The sequence below is a fragment of the Dermacentor silvarum genome, chromosome 7 (genome assembly GCF_013339745.2).
Source record: "Dermacentor silvarum isolate Dsil-2018 chromosome 7, BIME_Dsil_1.4, whole genome shotgun sequence".
In the NCBI taxonomy this organism is placed as follows: Eukaryota; Metazoa; Arthropoda; class Arachnida; order Ixodida; family Ixodidae; genus Dermacentor; species Dermacentor silvarum.
This window is the reverse complement of record NC_051160.1, coordinates 19,374,272-19,397,478: the sequence shown is the minus strand read 5'-3', so window position 1 is coordinate 19,397,478 and position 23,207 is coordinate 19,374,272. Positions and strand designations below refer to the sequence as shown.

General features: G+C 46.8%; 1 protein-coding gene across 1 annotated transcript in view; it reads right to left on the bottom strand.

The window, feature by feature from the left end:
• Positions 1-2,905: 2,905 nt before the first annotated feature.
• Positions 2,906-23,207, bottom strand: part of LOC119457653 (uncharacterized) — a 73,670-nt gene continuing 53,368 nt past the window's right edge. Inside the window, exon 6 of the mRNA XM_049670295.1 lies at positions 2,906-3,208. Coding sequence (XP_049526252.1) covers positions 3,037-3,208 — 172 coding nt within the window. The 3' untranslated portion in view covers positions 2,906-3,036. The remainder of the gene's footprint in view (positions 3,209-23,207) is intronic.

Genomic DNA, 23,207 nt, shown 5'->3' with positions numbered 1-23,207 from the left:
AGATAGAATATCACTAATCGTAATAACCAATCCCGCACTGTGAAATCTTTCTTCTAAAGCGTGTTTTTTTAGTGAGGAAAAACGCCATCATGACAGGAAGAAGTGTACTGTTGTTTCGTCTTCACCACAGTATGAGCACAAGGAGGAGGGCGCCAGACCAGATCGATGCAGGTAAAAGTTTAATGTAGGAATGCGACATCTGAATTTGGTAAAGAGGACTTCAAGTTTTCTATTATGGCAGAATTTTCTGTTCCAAGGAAATAGGAGGTGTCGATAATCAGTTAAATTTATTAATGGCAGGTCTCTTCTGTGCGCTTCTTTTTTTTTTAATTCCTTCTCTTTCACGAGCATTACACATACTACCCGCCGCTATGGACGAGGTGCGCGAATATTCGCGACTTTTGAAAACGAATCGAAAATTGTCTCACTTTTCCGGCTAAGTCACAATTATTTGAACTCGTGTTTCGTTCAGACGAGCCATTCACCAGTGGGCATTGTTTGGCGCCATTTGTGTCCTATTTGTGGATCTATAGCACCTATTGTCTTCGGATAAAGTCGAAATATACGCTGCGTTGAAACGCTATTTGATAAGTAATAGTGGCGCCACATTCTGAAACCATTCCAACTAGAGAAATGTACTTTCTCCCACTTATAGGCCATCGCCGAAAACTGCATTCATTTCCGAGGTAGTAGTCTCAAAAGTGTACGAAGACGCTAACGGTGAGAATAGTGCCCCTTCGAAATTTTGTTGTGATAATGCGGGTCCCTTACGCAACGAACTGTCCCGACTTATTCGTTCTTAATCTCCTGCCTATGCTATTAAAGGGAACATTTATTTGAGCTGTATTATAGTAAACTAGCCATATCCAATGCAAAAAAAAAAAACGCACATGAGGGATGACAGCTGCTCACCGTGAGGTCATAAATTTTTACGGCGTCTGCAAGTTTCAAGCAATTTTACTGAACCTCAATGCCCCCCCCCCCCCCCCCCCCCCCCCTAAAAAAAAAAAAAACTGAAATCTGTGTCGTCGCAGTGACGTCGTGGTGCTGGGGTTTTGCCGCTAATTTTAAAAAATCGGACTTTCACCTTCATTTTCTATGAACGTTGTTATGTCGTCGAGGGCGGCCCGGGTGACGGCGGAAGCGCCAACGTATATGTAAACTGGTAGCAAAGCTTCCATAGAAGCCCATACGTTCAAAACATGGCGGCTTATCGGCAGTTCATGGGGCTTAGCGCCATCTGTGTGAGGAGGGAACACTTCCGGCGGAAGAAAAAATAATTTGACGTCATATCCATTAAAAACAGAAGTGACGTCATTTTGTTCTCATAGGCGCGAAATTTGTTTTCGGAGGCCTGCCATTAGAGCTGTATATTCAAATGCCCCGCCATTCGACTTGATGGGCGTTCCGAGCTTTCAGCGCGGAAAGCGATGCAGGAAAAGGTCAGCCGTACGGGCGACGAAATCGCATCGCTGCACAGAACATACTTTCTTTAGAGGCCGACGAACGCTTTGGGCGTAGATTGCGTAGAGTGCTCGTCCTTTCGTCGGACGCCAAGCCCGTCGGCCGGCACTGTCGCACGAAAACAACTAAAGTAAACAAGTATCTGACGGTCGCTACTCACTACTTTTGACTGCACAGGTTAAGAATAAAACTACCCGCGTCATCTACTTCAGACAAATGTCGACATGCAAAACAACACAACATGTGAGGGGGGGCGTATTGTAACAGGTGAACTTTACGAGCCTGCCTTTCCACGCACTCCCAATAGCTGCATTGCATTGCAAGTGATAGCGGCGTCAACGCCCGCCGCTATCGATGGGCGCTGAAAAAAGGTATTGATAATTATCAAGTAAAATAGAGTTGTGTGCGTTGTTTTTTTCTCGCCATGCGTATAGGAAATGGATTACGAATTTTATTCTTGTTGAATGAATATAACTGCGTGTCGCTTTAATTAAAAAAAGTCTTTTTCTTTCCCAGTGTTTATTCCCTCCAAACATAGTCACGCTTCAGTCGCTGCTCCCATAACCACCCTTGCTGATGTTGGTGGCAATTGGTTCTGAACCGCTTTTCGCCCGAAGCTTCGCGACCTATGTGGATCGACCTTGGAGGCGCCGCCGTAGAACAAGGGGGATAGCGCCGCAGGCCGGCAGCCGACGACATGGAAGGCAGGACATGTGCACAGTCGAAGAACCCCCTCGTGCAATCGCCGTTTAATTATGGTGACGCTAGCAGGGCTTGGTCACTCCCGCTCTGGGGCGTCCCAGACGGCGCGGCTGCACGCATGACATCACAAACGAAATTCGTATTCGATTAGCAACTCCTTTGAAGCAGGTTTTTGAAACAGCCGAAAGTGCATGTAGAGCAGAGAAATGGGCTTCTTGGAGGGTCTAAATCATGACGGATAAGCGCAAATAAAAAGTGCGGAAAACATTGTGCCGTGTGCACAATTTCAAAACATTAGCCACAGGTATGTGAAAACGCTGGTAATTTTTTTTTTCTAAGAAAAAAGGAAGTCGGGTTTCTGGATGTATACTAATGTAGCGGCGGCGTAAGACAGTAGAACGGATCGCCGAAAATGATGCGCAAGATCGGACACAAACATGCTGACCACAAAAGCGCTGACCACGGCCACCACAGAACTATACGCAGAAAACACTATTTGGCGCAACTTAGGAGCACAGCAGCGAAAATGTAACAGGATGCAGCAGGATCTGCCTTTTAGAGCAGTTTGGAGCAGCAATCGCATCGCTGTATGGCGAGAGTTTTCACCCATGACACAGGAATTCACATAGTACCTTTTTATTTCAGCAGACACAAGGGATTACATATAAAAGCATTACACCTTATAAGAATAATTACACATTACATTAATTCAGTAGATATGTTACTGCTAGCTATGTACAGCGAATATTACATGCACTTGGTGCGGACATGGATGGCGCAGGTGATGTAATGCTGGTGGCAGCGGTCAGCGGACGCTTAGCGCCCGTGACAGCGGCTTGACGAGGGTTGAAATCCTCGTTGCGGCCCCGGTCATTGACTCGGAAGTCTGGGCGATCTTCGTTCGTGCCATTTCGACGAGCGCCTCGGTTGACTGGGAACACGTCGGGCAGCGCTCTTGGCATTGGCTGCGGACACCTGTCCAGTGACAGCAGCGTCGCGGTACGGCATCCAGGGTGCGACAGAGTCGTCCTTCGACAGTGACCTGTCGGGAAAACGGCAAGTGGCAATAATTAGGCGATTGCCTGGTATACGTTGGCGCTCCAATATGACACGTTGCTGTTAGCAAGCGTATAGGTATTGAGAAAATGTATTTTTAATTTGGCACTATAGTTCGATCTCGGATGAACACGTACTGCGCATGCGCCAGCAAGTATATTTTCCAAACAAATGCCCTCGACCACAGGCTAGCAGAACGAACTATGCTTTCCAATTAACACTCCTTCCTGCCTTCCCTTCATCCATTTCACCCTTTCTTCTGTACAACGCGGATATTGCAATGATGACCGACATTGCGCAGAAATTTGAAAAGCATTTTTGCATTCGTGCGCCTTCACTGGAATGTGCAGGTGTGAATGCACTTACAGCGAGAAAATCTCGTCTGCAAACGAGTTTTCGTCTGGAATGTCCTTGCAGGAAAGCCAACCGACATTTTTTTGGAAACTCCATTAAATCCCGGCTACGGCTTACATACTTCATGCAGACATACTTCATGGCATTAAAGCTTACTGCCATTTGCGGTGTAGTGCATTCAATTCACGCGAACATCGTAAGCGTGCAGGGCGTACTTTTGAGCTCCTGTAGCTCGGTCCAACTACCTGCCATGCATGTTGAAATTGCCATGTTGAAATTGCCTACGTAGCACATGTTATTGGAACACTACGACGAGACTCACGCCATGAATTCCGCCACGTTCTTGCCCTGGGGCCCGCCCAGGCTAGGCTGCGCAGCCACCTAGACCACTCGAAGGACGCAACGCCGGATCCAAGGCAGCGATTGTCAAGGGGGCCGCCCTGCACCTGCGCAGTTCGAATGTCTTTCACAGTGAAAATCTTGGCGTTGAAAATGCAAAAATTGCATCTCGCATTATCGTTTTACTTATACCCGCCTTGCGAAGAAGCCGGAGTCATGCTTGTCGACAACACGCTAACAACGAGCACCGGATTCTTCTCACGAGTGCCAGAGCCAAACTTGCGGTGACCACCCGATACACAGGGAAACGCCACATCATGATATGATTATCTACGCACATGTATGTGATCTATGATGAGCAGCACGAATTGCTATGCCACGTGGCTTGGTGTATCGCAACGCTCCTGCTAAACATTCAAGCAACAACACTGACTACGGGCGATTGGACATGTTCTCGATATGGTCCAGAGAAAAAAATTAAAATTACCACACATCATCACCATGCTGGCACAGGCAGCGTGCTTCCGCTAGGAGCCGCCATGGTCGTTCGGCCTGCAGCGCCACCAAGCATGCTTTTTGCGCGAGCAGTCCGCAAGTGCAAGAGATAGTAGTTCCTGCAGGCAGCCATCAGTGCCTTCAGTCCAGCTTCACGACTGTTCACTTACGCGAAGCTCGAATTTAAGGATAAAACTTGCGCCCAATGTGCGCAGATACGTAAGCACCGACTTCGTTCCAAACCTCTGTCGAACCTCACGAAACCAAACCGCACTTGAACCCAACTTGAAAGGAGTGAGGAGTCATCGCGGCCAATGTCGATCCAAATAGGTCGCGAAGCTGTGGGCGAAAAGCGGTTCAGAACGAATCGTCACCGACATCAGCAAGGGTGGTTATGGGAGGAGCGAGTGAAGCGTAACTATGTTTGGAGGGAACAAGTACTGCGAAATAAAAAAAAGCGTTATTTAAAGCGAGACACTGTTGGATTCATTCAACGAAAATAATGTTCCTAAAAAATATATATACACGTATGACGAGAAAAGAACTATCGTACTTGATTATTATCAATACAGTTTTAGTTTAGCGTGGTTACCGGAATAGCGGGCGTACCGGAATAGCGTGATCGAAATGCGCATGCGCAGAACGCTAAACGAGCCATACCGTTTACCGTGCGCACGCTATTTCTCAGAGTTAACGTTACCGTGTTAGCGTGTTTACGTAGTGTACGTAAAACATGGCGGCGGTCCCGGCCGCCCGCTTCGAACTGAATTTGGAGTTGCTGTTGAATAATTCACTTCGTTGGTAGGAAATGACTGCGTAAACGGCTTTCGCTTACCTTCAGGCAGGATCGACAGTATGTTTTTATGGATAATTTAGCGGAGTTTTCGAGATCGCTTCTCGTTTCGAACGCGCCTAAGCCTACCGAGATAAATTTTCTCTGAGATGCGAGCGCCACCTCTCGGTAATGTCGGGAGATAGGCGCGAAGACGGCATATGGCCTCTGAGATGAAAGGATTTCGGAGGCTATGGTAGACAGCTTGTACTGCTTGTCTGTTTCGTTGCAGATCGACGGACATGTGAAGTAAAAATACAGCGCGCTCCTGGCTTCCATTGCGCTGCCTCTCGCACTTTCTGGACGCACACACACACACACACATAGACTTAGGGGCCCTATGTATGCGAAATTCAAAGCGTAATGGAATAGCGTCCCGCACGTAAACTACGCTATCACGCTATACTAAAAGTGTCTTTCTGCAAAGTTTGTTTGCGGAACGGTAACGCTATCTCCCGTAACCCCGCTATTACGCTAACGCTAAACTAAAACTGTCTAATAAATAACTTTTGCAGCGCCCACCGTAAGAGCCCACCGATAGCGGCGGGCGTTGAGGATGCTATCACTGGAAATGCATGCAGCTCTGATGTGTGCAGAAAGGGGCGCTCGGAAAGTTCACCTGTTACATACGCCCCCCTCAAATGTGTTGATTTGCTTGCCGACGTTCGTCTGAGTTTGGTGACGCGTGTAGTCAAAAGCGAGTTCCGATCGCCAGATAATTGTTCGCTTCAGTTGTTTTCGTGGGACTGCGCTGGCCGACGGGCTTGGCGTCCTACGAAAGGATGCCCAAAGCGTTCGTCGAGCTCCAAACAAAGTATGTTCTGCGCAAGGATGCGGTTTCATCACCCCTGTGGCTGAACATTTCCTGCATCGCTTTCCGCGCTGAAAGCTCAAAACGGCCATCACGTCGAATGACGGGGCATTTGAATATATAGCCCTAATGGTAGGCTTCGGAAAACAAATTATGCATCCGTGAGAACAAAATGACGTCACATCTGTTCCTAAAGGACACGGCGTCAGATAATTTTTTCTGACGCCGGAAGTGTTCCCTCCTCACACAGATGGCGCTAAGCCCCAAGAAACGCCGATGCACCGCCATGTTTTGAACGTATGGGCTTCTGTGGAAGCTTCACTACCAGGTATATTTATTTTGTCCTGGCTGGCAAGCTTTGGTTGCATGATAGCATCTACGGGGGCATCCGCAAGCCTTGACGCATTGGGTGCTTTTTGTCTGGTATCGTAAGTTTGCTTATAATAAGAAATCGCGCTAACCTGAGCAGTGCGATGGCGCTCCTGGTGAATCCGTATCCGAAGAACGGGTGTCCGTAGGTCAGAGTGGTCCCAACCAGTGGGCAGGGCCGCGGTGAACTTCCATGGGTCAACCGGAACGGGGCGGGCAGTTATGACTGGCGGTGTCTGAACAATCTTCACGCTGGTAACTGCGTGCGAAGAAAGAAGGTGATGCGAATGCCTTTCCAAGCATCTGTGGTAGCAGTAAGCTGCTACCAGAGGAAATCTGCACGATTCCTCGCCTACAGATCGCGATTTACTTTCTTCCCGAGTAATCGAAACCTAAGAAAGGCTTACTATTGCTTAATCTCGCCCGCTTCACCGAACACGCCAGCTCTGCATCATCAATACACACTTGCTCTAGAACATGTAGTCTTGTTATCTCAACGTTAACGCGTCATTTCCCGTTTGTACATCCGGGTATGTATCTACCCTCTCCCCTTGCGTATTATTTCCATATGAAGTTCTTCAAAGATGACCGCCATACGGTGCCACTCTTTGCCATGTTATCTTTCAAATGAAAATACGGACAAATGCGATTACCTTGAGGGACCACGGGCACGGTTGGTGCTGCGACAACTGCTGCAACATGAGCCACGTGCGCTACGGCGGGCGGAGCTGCGATCTTCGACTTGGCCTGATGGACAATTGCCTTGACTCCGGCTTCGGCCGCGGCCTTGGCAGCAGCAGAGACGATCTTGGCCTTGGCAGTCGTGGCGCCTGAGCCGGCGATCTTGAGCGCAGCCGAGTTGATCAGGGCAGCCTATGAAGGGGGGGACGGACATCGAGTTGTATTAACACGCCCAGACTGGTTCATAACGTAGAAATGCTTAAGCGTGAGAGGCCCCATATTCGCGAAGTTTCTCTTACGTAAGAGCGTCCCGTCGTCCGGATGCCCGTCATCACTGTCGACCGCTAGTCAGTCTACCTCCCCAGCTTACCCGTCCCAAGTGAGCCTTCTCGTCCCTCTGTCTGCACATATTTATACCCACGCATATACATATTTATCTGTATCAGATTGCAGTTTATCAGTATCTCTGTAAACGTCATACATAGATCTTTCCTTCCTTCTCTCCCTTTCCCTTCTTTCGTATCGCTTCCTGGAAATGAACCGCCCAGAATTATTAGTTGGCGCCGCCTCTTGCCGTCATGACTGCCCGTTTCTAAAGCATCGGTACATGGCGTCAGATGTGCCGAAGCCTCGCCGTAATTGATACCGTCAAGCCTCCAGAGCCGCTGCAGTTGTCGGGGAATAATACGCAGAAGCTGGCAGAGGTTCAGGCAAAAACTGGAGCTTTTCCTTACTGCGACGCCCGCTAAACCACTGAGGACAGAAGCCACGAAGACAGCAATCATCCCCAGCATCGCCGGTGAAGATGCCCTCGACGTCTATAGCAATTTCTCATTCACAGAAGGTGAGAGCAAAGAAGAATACCAGACAGTAATGCAGAAGTTTGAGGCGTATACTGTGTTGACGAAATGGAACGAGGTGTATGAAAGGCATGTTTTCCGCCTTCGCAGGCAGAATGAGGGGGAGCCGTTTAAGCAATATCTGCGGCAGTTAAAAAGCAGGCAAAGCTATGCAATTTTGGCACGTTAGAAGAGCCCATGATAAGGGATCAAGTGGCCTTTGGCACAATCAATCCGAACATCAGGGGGAAAAATGCTGCGTGAAAAGGACAGGGTCCGTCTAAATAGGTCGCGAAGCTTGGAACGAAAAGCGCGCCAAAACCTATCTCCATAGATATCAGTTAGTGGTGCACGATTGAAGTGCGACTAGATGAGGGGGGGGGGGGGGGGGGGACAAACACTGAAACTAGGAAACCTATGTGAAAAATAAATGCTAGAAAATTTTGAATGAGAGTACTGTCATACGAGTAAACATTCCGTTTCAAATATTTTAGCTGTACTAAAAACACAAGTGTTAATATTGTTTTTATTACGCAATTTATTAGTTCGTTCTTGGTGACTCCTACCAACCAGTGATTCTAGCGCCAGACTTGGAAAGACTGTGCATACCAGCTATTATGTTGTGCGGAATGGCATTGCTCACTTGAACGCGGTGGTTTCATCCGTTTTTTTTTTTTTTTTTCCTTGCGTGTCTGTTCAAAGTGTGGCGTGCGCCTCACTTCAAATATCGCGTGACCTAGCGCAAGGCTTTCATTGGCGAAAGGTGTGAGTGCAGGTTTTTTGTTATCGTGCAAGTTCAGGCTGCGGCATCCAACGCGCTCAGTCTCGTCGTGACTACAAATGCGCAACGCTCCGTGAAGAAACGTCGCGCTATGTTCGTCACAGTCCGTAACACAGGCTTTGAGTGTCCGACGGGAAGCAAAATTAGTAAGTCAAATGTTTGCTAAATGATAACGTTGGGCAATGTTGTCTTGTCTGATAACTGTTGGATATCAATACATGGTGTCGCCCGGAATTGCGAATGATTCTGTGAAAATGATTCGCATATGTTGCTATAGATTACGACTATGTGCTGGCCATTGTACTTTTATTTCATTGAAACAAGTATTGTTTAGTCAATTATATTGGTGGCATTATTCTAGACGAATAAACGTGACGTTGCTTTTGAAACCTCTGTGGCACTGTGATTTATTTGCATCCTATTCGCTCACCTTCCTACAGAACCTACTGGAACAATTGCCATCAATAACACCCTAATTATGATCACATTATAACACACGCCACTCCTATGGTTTAATAACACGCTGGCGCGTCGAGCTGAGGCGAGTCGCAAGCTTCGCCTCAGCCTCAAAAGAAAAATAGCTGCTGGCGTAGCGGACGAAATGCCGGACGCTGAATAAATTCAAACATTTGCGCTAAGCAGCATAAGATCTTGACGTCATGGCCATTTCCGGTTGTGACGTCAATTTAATTTTTTATTTTTTTGCTTGCTGTTAGTTGTCCCCCCCCGATACGTAGATGGCGACGGTTGCAACGAGCCGCCATTTTCTTGACATGTGGGCTTCTATGGAAGCTACGTCACCAGTTTACATATACCTTGAAAAGGACTAACCTCACAGAGGGCGGAGCAGATGTGCAAAGCAGCCGATGTTTCAGCAGCGGCAAAATGCAGCTTTGGTCGAGTGAGACGCGTCAAGTGGACTACACCCACAGGGCTGAGCGAAACTCGAAATAGGTTTCGGTGCCGACAATGCAACAATGAGCATGCGCAAAGAGTGTCGCAGCGTATGGAAAGACATGCTATGCTTGCAAGAAACTGAACCATTTTGCTGTATGCTGCAGGCGTCGTCAGAGCCGTCAAATAGACCCAGTACAGGATGAGGCAGACGACGGTTTCGACATTTTTAATATCGGCGTTTGTGGCGTAAGTGACGGGACAAGCGCAGATTGTACTGTCAGCGAAAACGTATGCGGCCAGGAAATTCTGTTCAAAGTGGATGCCGGTTCTCAAGCAACATAATTCCCTTGTCTCTTTTCCGGCGGCGGAAGAAAACTGCGGAACTGCAGAAAAGCGCTGCAGTTTTGAAAGCGTACAATGGCAGTGTCATCAAGCATGTCGGAGTTGGCAGGGAGATTCTTTCGTTGAATGATACGGCACACGCTGCTGTGACCTCCTTCGTAGACAAGGAAGACCGCCAGGCCATACTAGGGCTACAGGCATATCAGCAATTTGGGCTCCAGTCTTTCCAGTCTTGTTTCAGGGCACGGGCTGTGTGGACGGACGATGATACCGGATGGTCGTGCGGGAGGGTACAGTAGTGCACCCAGCTTAGCCATGAGGGAGACACTTCGACAAGAACGCATGGAAAGGGCTTGAATTATCAAGAAGGTGGACGAGCCTACAGAATGGGTAAGCCCTCTTGTTATACCGCGTATACAAGAATGATGGGGCACTTCGTGTCTGCATGGATCCGAGAGAAATCATCAACAAGATAAAGCGCGAGCACTATCCAATGCCAACAAGGGAAGAGATTGAGGCCGAGCTGTACGTCGGGCGCAAAAAAAAAAAAAAATCCCGCCTGGATGCCAAAGCAGGCTTTCATCAAATTCCATTGGACGAAGTGACATCGCGAGTGTGCAAATTTGCAACACCGTTTGGACGTTACCGTCTTCCGCGTCTTCCCTTTGGAATTTCGTCAGCGAGCGAAGTTTTCCACATCCGCCGCGGTGGCTCAATCAGCTAAGGCCTTGCGCTGATGGGCACGAGATCGCGGGATCGAATCCCGGCCGCGGCGGCCGCATTTCGATGGAGGCGAAACGCAAAAACGCCGGTGTGCTTTCGTTGTATACGGTGCACGTTAGAGAAGCCCAAGTGGTCAAAATTATTCCGGAGCCTTCCACTACGGCGTGCCTCATAATCAGAACTGGTTTTGCCACGTAAAATCCTACGCGTGCATCCATGGTCTCAATACACACAAAAAAAAGAAAAAAAAAAGAGGAAGTGCGTCCATGGTTCGATGGGTAGATCATCGCGCTGCTGTGATGAGGGACCCGGGTTTGAAACCAACAGTTTTCCTTGTTGCTGCGCCGAGCAGAAGGACAGGGCGTTTATCTATTTTTTTTTTTTTTTTTTTTTTTTTTACTGCGGCTAGCCCCCTGAATAGACTGTGGTGTTTTGTTGACTCTCTCTAGTGTCGGCCATATCTCTCTTTAGTTTTGCCGCCTGCGCATTCTTGCGCTCACGTGTTCGAGACAGAGACAGGGAATGCCGTGGTCTCCTTTGTCGATTTGGACTAGGAACTTGAAGCGGCGCCGGTGCGATCTCGCTGGCCACGGGTGCTTGAACCCCGAACGGTTCCCAGAAGACGGATTGCGAAAGCCGCAAGAAATCCATTCTGGAGGCCACGCCACCGGTCGCGCGACACGCAGTCGCAAAAGAAGAAACACGTGTGAGGCGTCTTTCCCTTCCCCTTTTCAAACAATGCGCAAAGCATCAACGACACAACCCAAACGGTCATCCCCGCCACGTCCGCTCCTTGCCCAAAACGACAAAGAGGGAAGGGAGAACACAGCTTTTCTTTTCTCTCAAACACGTGAGCGCAGCATGCTTAGGCGACGAAACGAAAGAGGTATGTCCGCGACGAGAAAGTCAACGAAACACCGAAGTCTATTCGGGGGGTTTACCGCAGTCAACAAAAACACCGCCCGCTGCCCCTTCGCTCGGCGCAGCAGCAGGGAAAACGGGTGCAGTGAACTCCATACCGAAGAGGTCGCGAAGCTCCCTAAGAACGCTAAGCGCCTTAAACGTTCGCACCCCTTGGTGGCGTATCTTGACCCCAAACAACAATTGTCATCAGTCGTGCTGGCGTTTTTTTTTTTTTTTTTCCTGAAAACTCTACGCTCGCTACTAGTGTAAACCGCATCTCTCAGAGCATCTAAAGTGGACAACTTGATGTATGAGTTCATAGCTTACGGGGATTAATTATTACTGTGTACAAAGGTTTTTCAGAAGTGGTGGTTTGGTGGTATATTTAAGAACGACGTCCACTTTTTTAATGGGTGGGCAGTTTGAATGGAATGAAATTCTCGGGTTTTACGTTCCAAAACCACGATTTCATTGTTAGACACGGCGTTGTGCACATGGGAACTCCGGATTAATTTTGACCACCAGGGGATCTTTAACGCTCCTTCATGCAATGCACGAGACACGGGCGTATTTGCATATCGTCCCCATCGAAATGCCGCCACAGCGGCCAGGATTTGATCCAGCGACCTCGTGATTAGCAGTTCAACGCTGTAGCCGCCTAAGGCACCGTGGCGGGTTGGGTGGGCAATTTACAGAATTAAGATATCGTTTATTGCCGGGTTACAAAGTCGTTAACTTAATACTTGATGTTACTGCAATATTCAACATATGAAAAAAACGATGGCCTAGTAAGTTTTTAACTTTACATTTAAAGGCAACAAACCTGATCGAATTCGGTGCAGTAGGTGCCCCATGTCAAGCGACTTCTCCGTTCCCATGTATTTGGGAGCTACTGGGGTAAAACTACCTCTTAAAAAGTAAAACCTCGTTATAGCGAAGTTGAAGAGCGAGCCAGAATTACTTTTGTTATATCCATTATTTCGCTATATCCACAGTCACGTGTTCTGCGCTATGAATCTTTATGGGGTTTTACAAACGGAATTCCACTTCGTTATATTCCGTTTCGTTATAACGAGGGTTGGCTGTACTACTGCTACGCTATTGTCTCTTCGATGGCGAGTCGAGTGAAGCGCCAACGTGGTTTCACTCGGAAGGCAGTAAAATGAAGTGGCCCAAGGTACAGATTCATTATCCTTTTGCCAAAGGACTGCAACCTAAAGCTGATTATAATTAACCAAACGACAAGCAGCGATCGTCGCTCTTTCACGCTGTAAACCCTAGTACAATAAAAAGTTAACTCGTCCTATCTATAGTTAGATATATATGTAGTTAGGTTCTTTGTGTTGAGCACGTGATTGATTGGTGGAGTTTGATGTCCCAGACCAACACTGGGGCTACCTATAGCCGCGTTTACGTGAATGCGACGCTGTCACATCACATTTCCTCGCGCATCATAACACGACGCGCCAGCGTTTACATGGCGTTCCCTGAGGTGGTTGTTTGGGCACGTTGGTAAAACATTAAATAACTTTATGCGCACAAGACGAGGACAGAGAAGAGGCTAAGACACATGACTGCGCTCGTCTGTCTCAGCCTCGTCTGTGTCCTCGTCTTGTGCACATAAAGTTCTTTCATGTTTACGTGGAGTTCTTCAACTTTTGTGATATAGCACGTGGAATTCGAGCCTGTTTTCAATACGATAGCATTGGAGGCAGACTGCGCGCGAATTGTAGGTGTCCGTCTGACGAAAATTGTGTGCCGGTCCCGGAAGCCGTGTAGTCTAACGCAGGGCCTCAAAGCTCCAGGTGTCACGAGGAAAGAAAGTGAGAAAGCAGCACGTGACGCATACGTAGGACGTAAATAATCCCTGTCAGTTGATTTTTTTTATTAGTTTCACTTCCAAGTTCCTGCGCTTACGGGCTTCTCAGTGCGAATTCGTGTACCAAGAGACACAATATGTACACTGTACGCGTTTGCTAATTTGAGCGTTTGAACGTAGTTGCCCGTCACTACTTCGAGCTTGCGCATTACCGAACACGGGCTTAATGTTTTCGCGAATTTAACATATCTCATTTTTCTTTCATTTGTTTTGGCCTCTTCTCTTTTGTACGCAAAGCAAACGCAACTCTGACAATGTCGTGAACGCGGAAAATTGTACAACGTTTGTAAATATTGCGAAGACCACATCTCTACTTCTGTTCTCCTTTCTATTTATTTCACTACTTGCTCCTGTTCTCCCCACCCCCTCACCTCCTGTAATTACCGAATATCATGGGTCAACGGTCGGCTATTTCAATTCAATTTTATTTTCAGTATCGCAAAGATCGACAATGACCTTGGGGGAAGGGATGATGAAATAAAGGAGCTGGAAGTCCTGTCTACCTTCTCATTGCGTCTTTGTCGATCACTTGATAAAAAATGTCACAGTTTCGCCCTAAGGGCGAAGCAATGAATGCGATAGCAACACAGCAATGTCATACGAAGTAAGGTGAGCGGCTTTGCTAGCAATATGAATTGTAGTAAACATGAGCTGATTAAGTAAGCAGGTGTGCTGCGGCGTAAGTAGACCGACATGAAGAGAGACTCGATGACCACGAGAAGGCGCGTGTGAAACGGTGGTGTTGATGAGAAGCGCTTCCCGTGGGCAGCGCGTGCGAAGGGACACACCTGTAGCGCTGCACTGCCGATCCGGGCAGCATTGCATGTGTAGCGTGCGTTGGAAAATGTGGCCCGACTATTACTAACTGAATGAACAAGCGTGGTGTGAGCGCGCACAAACAAACATGAATAGATCACACTGAATGACTGCAGACAACGACCGTCAAAACTCTGGCAGCAAGCGGATACGCCGCAGCGGCGAAGGTACGTGCGGTCTATCGCTTCAACGGAAACTGAGCGGCGAATGCACGCGGCGCATAAAGGTCAGAGCCGTGTGGAGATAAGAGACGGTGCGAGCGAGCGACGAGCGCGGTTGTTGGCAGAGCGGAAGTGCGCCCCCCCCCCCCCCCCCCCCGCTCCCTCCGGCGCTGGCTTCCCGCTTCCTTGCTTGCGCGTGGGAGCTTGAGTGCGTTCGCTCTCCGTGATAGCGCGCGTCCCCGCACGCTTCCGCTCGGGCATACGGCACGCGGCGAAGATTTTATCTATAGGGAACCTCACGGCGACGGCGACGCCGACGGCAGAAATCCGGTTGAAGTGTTCATATAATTGCTATCGCAATAAAAGTTTTGCATGAACACGCAGCATCATATTGCCCATATACTGCCACCTCCTGCTAAACAACAGCGCCCATGCTTTAGTGTATAAACGTAGCGTGTGCAATGAACTGTGAAAGGTCGTGCGTCAGGCTTTGTTGCGATAGCAATTATATACTACACGGACGCTCGAAGCGCGCGGTTCGCGCTGTCTTCACCGCCGTGCTGTTGCGGTATCGACATGCACGTGCGGCCCGCGCGTCGATAGTTATCAGTCTCCAGAGATGGCGCATGTGCGTTTGGCTGCAAAAGCGACCAAGCCTAGCGTACAGCACCGTCACACTCTGTTCAATCGGTTCTTGCCGAAGGCTAGGGCAGCGGTCTGGTTTCCGCCACTGGCACGAGTGTTGGGCGCGCACGCATTCTATAGCGTTGCTCAAACCACACCATAGCGGGGTTCACTGGTCCGAGTTCAACCGACATTTAAGTCTTTCCAATCCTTTCTTTGGTCGCTGACCAACGCCGACGGTTTTCCTTCTGTCTCATTTCGTGCACAATTGAGGTGCGACGCCTGTAACACCCACTGCAACAGGACTCAACGACGCCTCCAACACCCGCAGCAACCGCATCGGAAATGCACAAAAATAACAGGAGAAGCAGGAAGAAAAGTGCACAGCACGATCAGTCACACAACACGAAACTGATTGTTCTGGCCCAGCTGAACTAGAAGGCACCAATGAACATTTCTTTAAAAGCAAATTGCATGATCCAGGCATTCAGGTGGTGTGTATGACAAGCCTGTGAAGTGGTGTGACTACCAAAATAGGCAATGTTTCAAATATTGGAACTCTGCCGGTGATTTTGGCATCGGTGAAAGGCAGTAAAATTGCAAGGTCTGAATTTTGTTCGCGGAACGCAGGAAAATCCAGAAGGCACAAATTAAGCATTGATACGGAACAGCCACCGCCACAGTGTGGCGACACTGAGGAGAAGGAAGACGACGGGTTCCCTGTTGATACGATATTATTATTTTACAGTAAACTTGGCTTACTGCTGATCAAAATTTTAATCTAAAGAAATTTCCGATGTTTTCGATTGGATCGCCTTTCCCGAGGTGGTGGTTTAGCTATCTTTGTGTCAGCAAAGATCTGGCATAAAGCTACGATAGCACATCAGATAATGTCACCAGAATGTGAGATGTTAGTATTGGATATAACGCTTCCTGGTTGCACGCCATATTCCCTAGTTAACACGCACTTTCCTGCTGGGGTGCAAGATACCGATTATCTCGATACCAATATTGCTTATACAGTCAGAAAAACGTCATACTAATAGGCGACTTTAATTCTCACCATGTATCGTGGGGTTCCCGAACGGATACTTGTGGCAAACGGTTGTGGAATTGGACTTTATTAAATCATTTCTCCTGTTTAAATTCAGGAGTACATACTTTCGTTCCCGGTCAGTCACGTTCTGCCCTAGATCTTACGTTTGTCAGCTCGAGCATTTCAATCACCTCCTGGAACACAGTTGACTCCGGTACTAACAGTGATCATCTACCTGTAATTTTTGAACTAATTACTCCGTCAACTTGTTTAGGTAATCATGTGCGCACTTTTGTAAATTACTCAAAATTTAAAAATGTGTTAAAATCGGCTTCAAACGCTCAGGAAGGCATGGAGAAGGATATTAAGGCAATGAGCCTTTGTTCAATACTAAAATAAACATAAAACATGTCTCAATTCGTCGTGCCCCCTACTAAAGGTGGTTCTTATTGTCCATGGTAGAATTCTCACTGTGAGCGAGAGTTTAGACGTCGAAAAGCTGCATGGAAAAAACTTTTATATAACCAATGCCCTGTAAATTGGGCAGATTATAAGTATGTAGCTGCTAAATTTAAGCGAACAGTCGCAAAAGCCAAGGACGATTACGATTCGAAACACTACACATATCTTTCTAAGTCTAGTAATAAAAAAGCTCTGTTTAAATTTCTTCGATCCCGTAAAGTTATACCAGCCCCAGTGAATATCGACTCAGTCGTCTATCAACAAAGGAGTTATCAGAGTCACTTGAGAAAATTGCTAAAGGTCTAGCGCAACGATTTACACATAAATTGCCGACAGGACTATCGAAACCTCCCTCGGGAGACGACTTTGTGGAAGTCATATTGACAGAGCTTGAAAAAATAATTAGATTATTACCGGCGTCAGCCCCAGGACCAGATGGAATTACAACACGAATGCTAAAAGTTTTGTTTGATTATGCGCCTCAAGATCTATTAAATATAGTAAAATTTTCTCTAAAAAATTCCTGGATTCCAATAGAGTGGAGGGTAGATAAAATTATTCCACTGTTGAATAAAAAAGCAGCTGGACTTAATCTAGACAACATAAGGCCAATTTCTCTTACTTCCAATGTCGTGAAATTAATAGAAAGGATTGTTCATGGGCGCATAACACATTCTATGCAGGACGATACAATTCTCAGTCCTTGTCAGATTGGATTTCGTCCCGGGCACTCGATATGATGCGCTCTTGTAGATCTAGAGAGCCGCATTAAACTAGCTCGTCGCAAACGAGAGTATGCAACTTTGGTGACGCTGGATGTGGCAAAAGCATACGACACTGTAGAACAGCTTATTCTATTCAATAAACTGAAGTCTACGGATTTACCGAAGTATATTACCGCATAGATATATGAATTTATGAGAGATAGAGAATTTTATTGTTATCAACACGGCATTTTGACGTCTAAATACAAGCAAACAAGAGGTGTACCACAGGGTGCCGTTCTTTCACCCATTTTGTTTAACGTTTTGCTAAGCACAATTCTTTTGTCCAGGGAAGTGAACGTTTATGTCTATGCGGACGATATCGCATTTTTTACATCTGCAACTAATGTACAATCGCTGCACCAGTCGTTGCATAATTACCTAGGAAGGCTTGAGACACGGCTAGATGAGTTATGTATGTCATTAAATGTTAAAGTGATGTACCCTACTTTTCCCGTTAACTGCACCAGTGCATATATCCCTCCAATATCACCAGGAAACCATTCCTCAAGTTGACTCGGTGAAATACCTTGGTGTCATATACAATGGCAAGCTTGTCTGGCGCACTCACATTGAACATATCGCAACAAAGGCAGAACGTGCTGTAGCTATGCTCCACCGGCTCAGTCACCGTCGCTCTGGGCTATGCAGGGATACTTTAATGATGATATATAAAATGTATATTCGGCCCATATTAGATTTCGGTTGCGTGTTATTTTCCGGTGGTCCCGCCTATAAAATTAAACCTCTGATACTATTAGAAATAAAAGCTCTACGATTATGCCTTGGGCTACCTAGATTCGTTGCCAACACTGTGTTATATCAGGAAGCTAATATACCCACTCTAGATTGTAGATTCAACTTGCTTACGGTACAGACTTTTTTAAAAATTTATGAATTTTCAAGGAGGCGTGCACAATACATATTTTTCAATGAACCGTCTGAGTTTTTTAACGTATCGTGGTCGCGATTACACAGTCCTCAGAAAATATTTGTGCACGCACAGTTACAACAATTGAATGTGTCATTACGTCAAGTTTGCCATTCGAATAATTCCTTAACAGTCCTCAAAATTGAATTCGAGGGCATATTTCCAAATTGTGCTAAACTATTGCCTAGCAGACATTTAAATAATATATTAAAAGACCAGCTCAACCAGCGAGCTACTGACAACATAATAGCTACCGGCGCTTCCGTGTGCAATGAGAAGGCAGGAGTGGGCATCTTCTCTGAATCTCTTCAATGGTCTTACTCTCTTCGCGTTCCCGACTTCACACCCATTTTTCAGGCAGAACTAATAGCGATTATATTAACCCTACGAAAAATTCCCCAAAACGATTCATTAGCAGTTATTGTGACTGACTTACTGTCTGTATGCACAGCACTTACAGCCTCGTCAAATTCAAAAATTTTGCGAACATTTTGTTCAATGGTTCCTTCGTACTTGCGGCAAGTATACTTGCTTTGGGTGCCGGGACATCGAGGTTTGCACTTGAATGAAATGGCTGATTCACTCGCACGAGCATCACTTAATGGCCCTGTCATATCTGTTTTGTCGACATCAGCTTATGTCACCGCGGCTAGGTACAGAAATTTCTCTATATCGCAAAATTCCGCAAAATTTATTTTAACATCGTCTTCTGATTTCCACCATCTTTGCTTCTCATGGAATAATAATTGCTGTACATCAAGGCAATTGGAAGTTTCCGTTACAAAATTGAGATGCCGTATACCGCCTCTAAATTTTTACTTACACAGGTCTGGTCTCGCTGTGTCCCCTTTATTTTCTTTCTGCAATGAATCCGAATCCATTGAGCATTTTTTTCTTTTCGTGCCGCGGATTTTTAAGAAAAAGAAAAATCTTAGAAATTGCATTTCGAAAACTTGGCTTATTATTAATCTCACCAACCATTCTCTCCTTGCGACTTCACTGGGACACAGTCATAGGGATGCTTTTCTTGCAGTTTACAATTTCATTAGATATACAAAAAGATTACCTTGCTGAATTTCTAGAATTATGAATTATTCCTGTTATTTCACTTCTTTATGACAAAATTGCTTTATCTCAAAATTAAGATTAAATCTCAAAGTTTTTGTTAAATTTCTCATAAACATAGTTGAAACCGCCTGCTTCTTGGCCAATCCCCCGTGGTGGGTATGTGCCAAAGTTTAGGAAACAAGACAAGACAAGACAAGTGGCCATTTTGGCCTCCGTTATCTTCCCTGTAAATAAAGTGTAAATAGCCTTGGACATCAGTTACACGTAACATTATTAGGTGGAAGTGCGGACGTCCCCCGTACCCGTCATGGAGCTTCGCAGTGGTCGCAACGGCGCCACTGAAACATCGGCTTCTGCTGCCGGCACTTCCATCTACGCAAGCGTCTCCGCCTGCAGCTCCAACGTCACCGTTTCCCTCCCTCGGGATCCTGGTGTTTTCACGGGAGTCGGCAGTCCTGATGTCGACGACTGGCTCCGCTTATACGAACGTGTCAGCACCAGTCACAGGCGGGATCCGACTGTAATGCTTCATCAATTATTCGTAATGCTTTCCAACGTTCTTTTCTACCTCGACGGAGCACCACGGACATGGTTCCAGACTCACGAGGAGGAGATCTCGAGTTGGGATCTCTTCAAAGAGAAGCTCCGCGACCTTTTTGGCAATCCGTTCGGTCGCCAACTTAATGCCAAGAAGGCCCTTGCCACACGTGTTCAGACGTCGACTGAGTCCTACGTGTCGTAAATTCTCGCAGTTATGGCCCTTTGTGCCGTCGGGTACGTCGGGGTAGCCCGGTCGACATATTATCGCCAAAAAAAAAATAGTCGAAGCTTTGAAGGTTCGGTAGATATGAAGAAAAAAAAAAAATAATCTGCAGCGTTGAATTTTTTCACCCACAGCTGCGTGCTACGTCCGACAAGTTCCTTTGGTGGTCGGCCTCAAAAAAAAAAAAGAAAAAAAAAGAAAAGAAAGAAAGAAAACAAAGAAAAAGAATAATAAAATAAAAAATAACAAGAAAAAAAGAAGATAAGAACAAAAAGAAAGAAAGAACTCGTCAGTCAGTCAAGGTGGCGGCACCATCACCCGCGCACGCCGCTGTTACTCCCATTTTCCCCCACTTCCCTTTCACCGCACGTTCGTTTCCCTTTCCTAGGACTCTTCGTGCTACCGCCTTGCGGCTGAAAAGACACGCTGCAAGATCACTTGTTTTCCTCCTCTCTAGCTGGCTTGACTCGGCTTCGCCTCTACAAGCATAGGTGAATGTCTGGCAGGGGGGCGGTACTTCCTTTCTCTTCAGATACTTGCAGTCTTTCCCTCCCCCACGTCCCCGTCTCTGTGCCATCCGCCGCATCCTTCCCGAGAATTGGCCCCTCGTCGTAAACTCGGAAGGAACTTCCTTTTCTTCTGGGGACGGTGTCGCGCGCTGGGGAGATTCCCCTCCCACCCGCCGGGGGCTGAGCTGGCTTGCTCAAGCCAACTGCCCACCCACCCTTACGTCACGGGAGGCGGAGCATCGCGACCCGAAGCAGGCTGGGGCCTGGTCAGGTTGGCCTATAAAAGAGAGGCATCGACACCCTCCACGCTATAGAGGATAGCCTAGCGACCACTCCTGACAACAACTTGGTAAGTTGCTTACGTTAGCTGGCCTCTCTCCAATTTGGCAACAAGCGAGTGTTTTATTTCTTACTACACCAGCTACTCTAAATGATAACTCTTCAATGTTTTATTATTTCTTTCGTTTTGTTGTTGTATGTTTCGTCCATCTGTTCCTCAGGCGGTTCTTTAACCGTCCATTGTTTCCATTTTTTTCTTTTCTTAATATAAACCATTGTGCTGCATCAAACTCGGAACATACGTTCGTTGTTGTACACTTGATCAGATGCTATACCGTATTGTTTAGATTGGGTGTTACTTTGAAAGAAGTTTACACGTGCATGGGGTTGAGTGTAGTGCAAGCAATGCGCTCCTATATGAGAACCCACTTGTTCCCATTTGGCACACGAAAATTCGTCGGCTTGCTCACAGATATAACTCACAGAATGCGTTAAGTTGTCCTTGGTAAAATAAGGGATTGGGACCCAATCAAAGTGTATTACGACCGCTCTATACATGCTAGAACTTACAGCATCTAACTTGCACTGTTCTCCCTCACTGTCGAGTGGTAAATGCGCTGCAAGTATTTTTCATGTGGTTGTTGCCGCTTCAAATTGATCTTATTATGATCAGTACGCAAACATCAGCTCGTGGCTTTATTTGAAATTTTTAATTTCAATAAATCGCTCCTTTTCGTTTGCGCGTCATCTCTATAATGTACCCCTAAACCTATATACGCGACCGTATTTGTTGAATTTCTCCCCCATCAAAATGCGGGAACCCCAGCCGGGATCGAAACCGCGTTTTCGAGCTTAACAGTACAATGCCAAAGTCAAATATACTGTCAACTCCATGCACACTCTCCATCCCGTAGGGAACGGCGATTTTTAACGGCATCTCCTTCGAAACGGGGCGGCGACAGATTGTCATTTCGCCTGCTTTACTTAAGCTAATCGACTTTATATACATGCATATAAGTCTAGTTTTCCCTACCGCTCTCTAATATTACCTTTATTACAGTCTCTACACAGTTACCTATGCCGATTTTTTCAATCTCTTCCCTGCTTTCTTTTTCCCGCGTCAGTACTTTAAACTTCCCTCGATTATCTCAACTGCTGACCAATTAATGCTTCCAACTGCTTTGAATCCCAGCGACGTTTCCGTACGGGTCTTGTTGGATAAATATTTTCGGCATTTCATTACGATGTGCCAATTGTTTCCGGACTTTTTTGTTACTGGAGACACGAGCCTCGTCCTGTTCCGTATACTTCCTACATTATGCTTTTGCTCTATAAGGCACCCAGCTCGGGCTTCAAACAACAAGGCACTCCTGCCGACTTATTAACGCGACCGTGTAAGGGCCCCGTGTCGCAGAAAATCCGGCGTTGGCGTAAGCATCAGCGTATGAGGGAAATAATCATGCCGAACCACATCATCCCGGACCACCCCGAGCGGGCGGGCCCTTCGCGTGGCGCAAGGCATTGGTGAACACAAAATTAAATTTCTCAAAGTGAAATTCGTCTGAAAAATCATAAAGAATGACTTCACTACAACCTGCAGACGTGATTGCATCGGATTGTAATTTGAATATACGAGAAAAAAGCCTGATAAGCAGCCAGTGATCTTTGAATGCTATAGCGTTCCACTCTTAAATGCGAAGATTGCTGAGCACGAGGTCGCGGGATCGAATCCCGGCCACGGTGGCCGCCTTTCTATGGGGGCGAAATGCGAAAACACCCGTGTACTTAGATTTAGGTGCACGTTAAAGAACCCCAGGTGGTCCAAATTTCCGGTGTCCCCCACTACGGCGTGCCTCATAATCAGATCGTGGTTTTGGCACGTAAAACCCCATAATTTAATTTTAAGGCGAAGGTTAAGTGTCCTCCAATTCTGATGGTGTTTCGCTGTACATTGGTTCTAGGCAACATTCAGGGGAATGTTGCAAACCGAGTCTTTCTAAATATTGATCGGGCCCCATGCCACAGAAAATACGGTGTCTGCGTAAACGACGTCCAACAACGCTATCGCGTTCCACTCTTAAAGGCGAAGCTTAAGAGTGGAACGTCGTATTTGTAAAAATATCCACGTCTCCTGACACTTTCAATTACCCCGTGACTTTCTTGACCTCTTTCTCCATTCTGCGCCCACGCTTTGAGGTACAGACATATGAGAGGCTGTAGAGCCACTCTTATTTTTCCTTCATCCTTGTTTCTGAGGTATTTCTTCAAAACCTGATTTTTGCAGGTCCCCGACTGCAGTGACATCATGAAGGTGCAGCATGTATTTT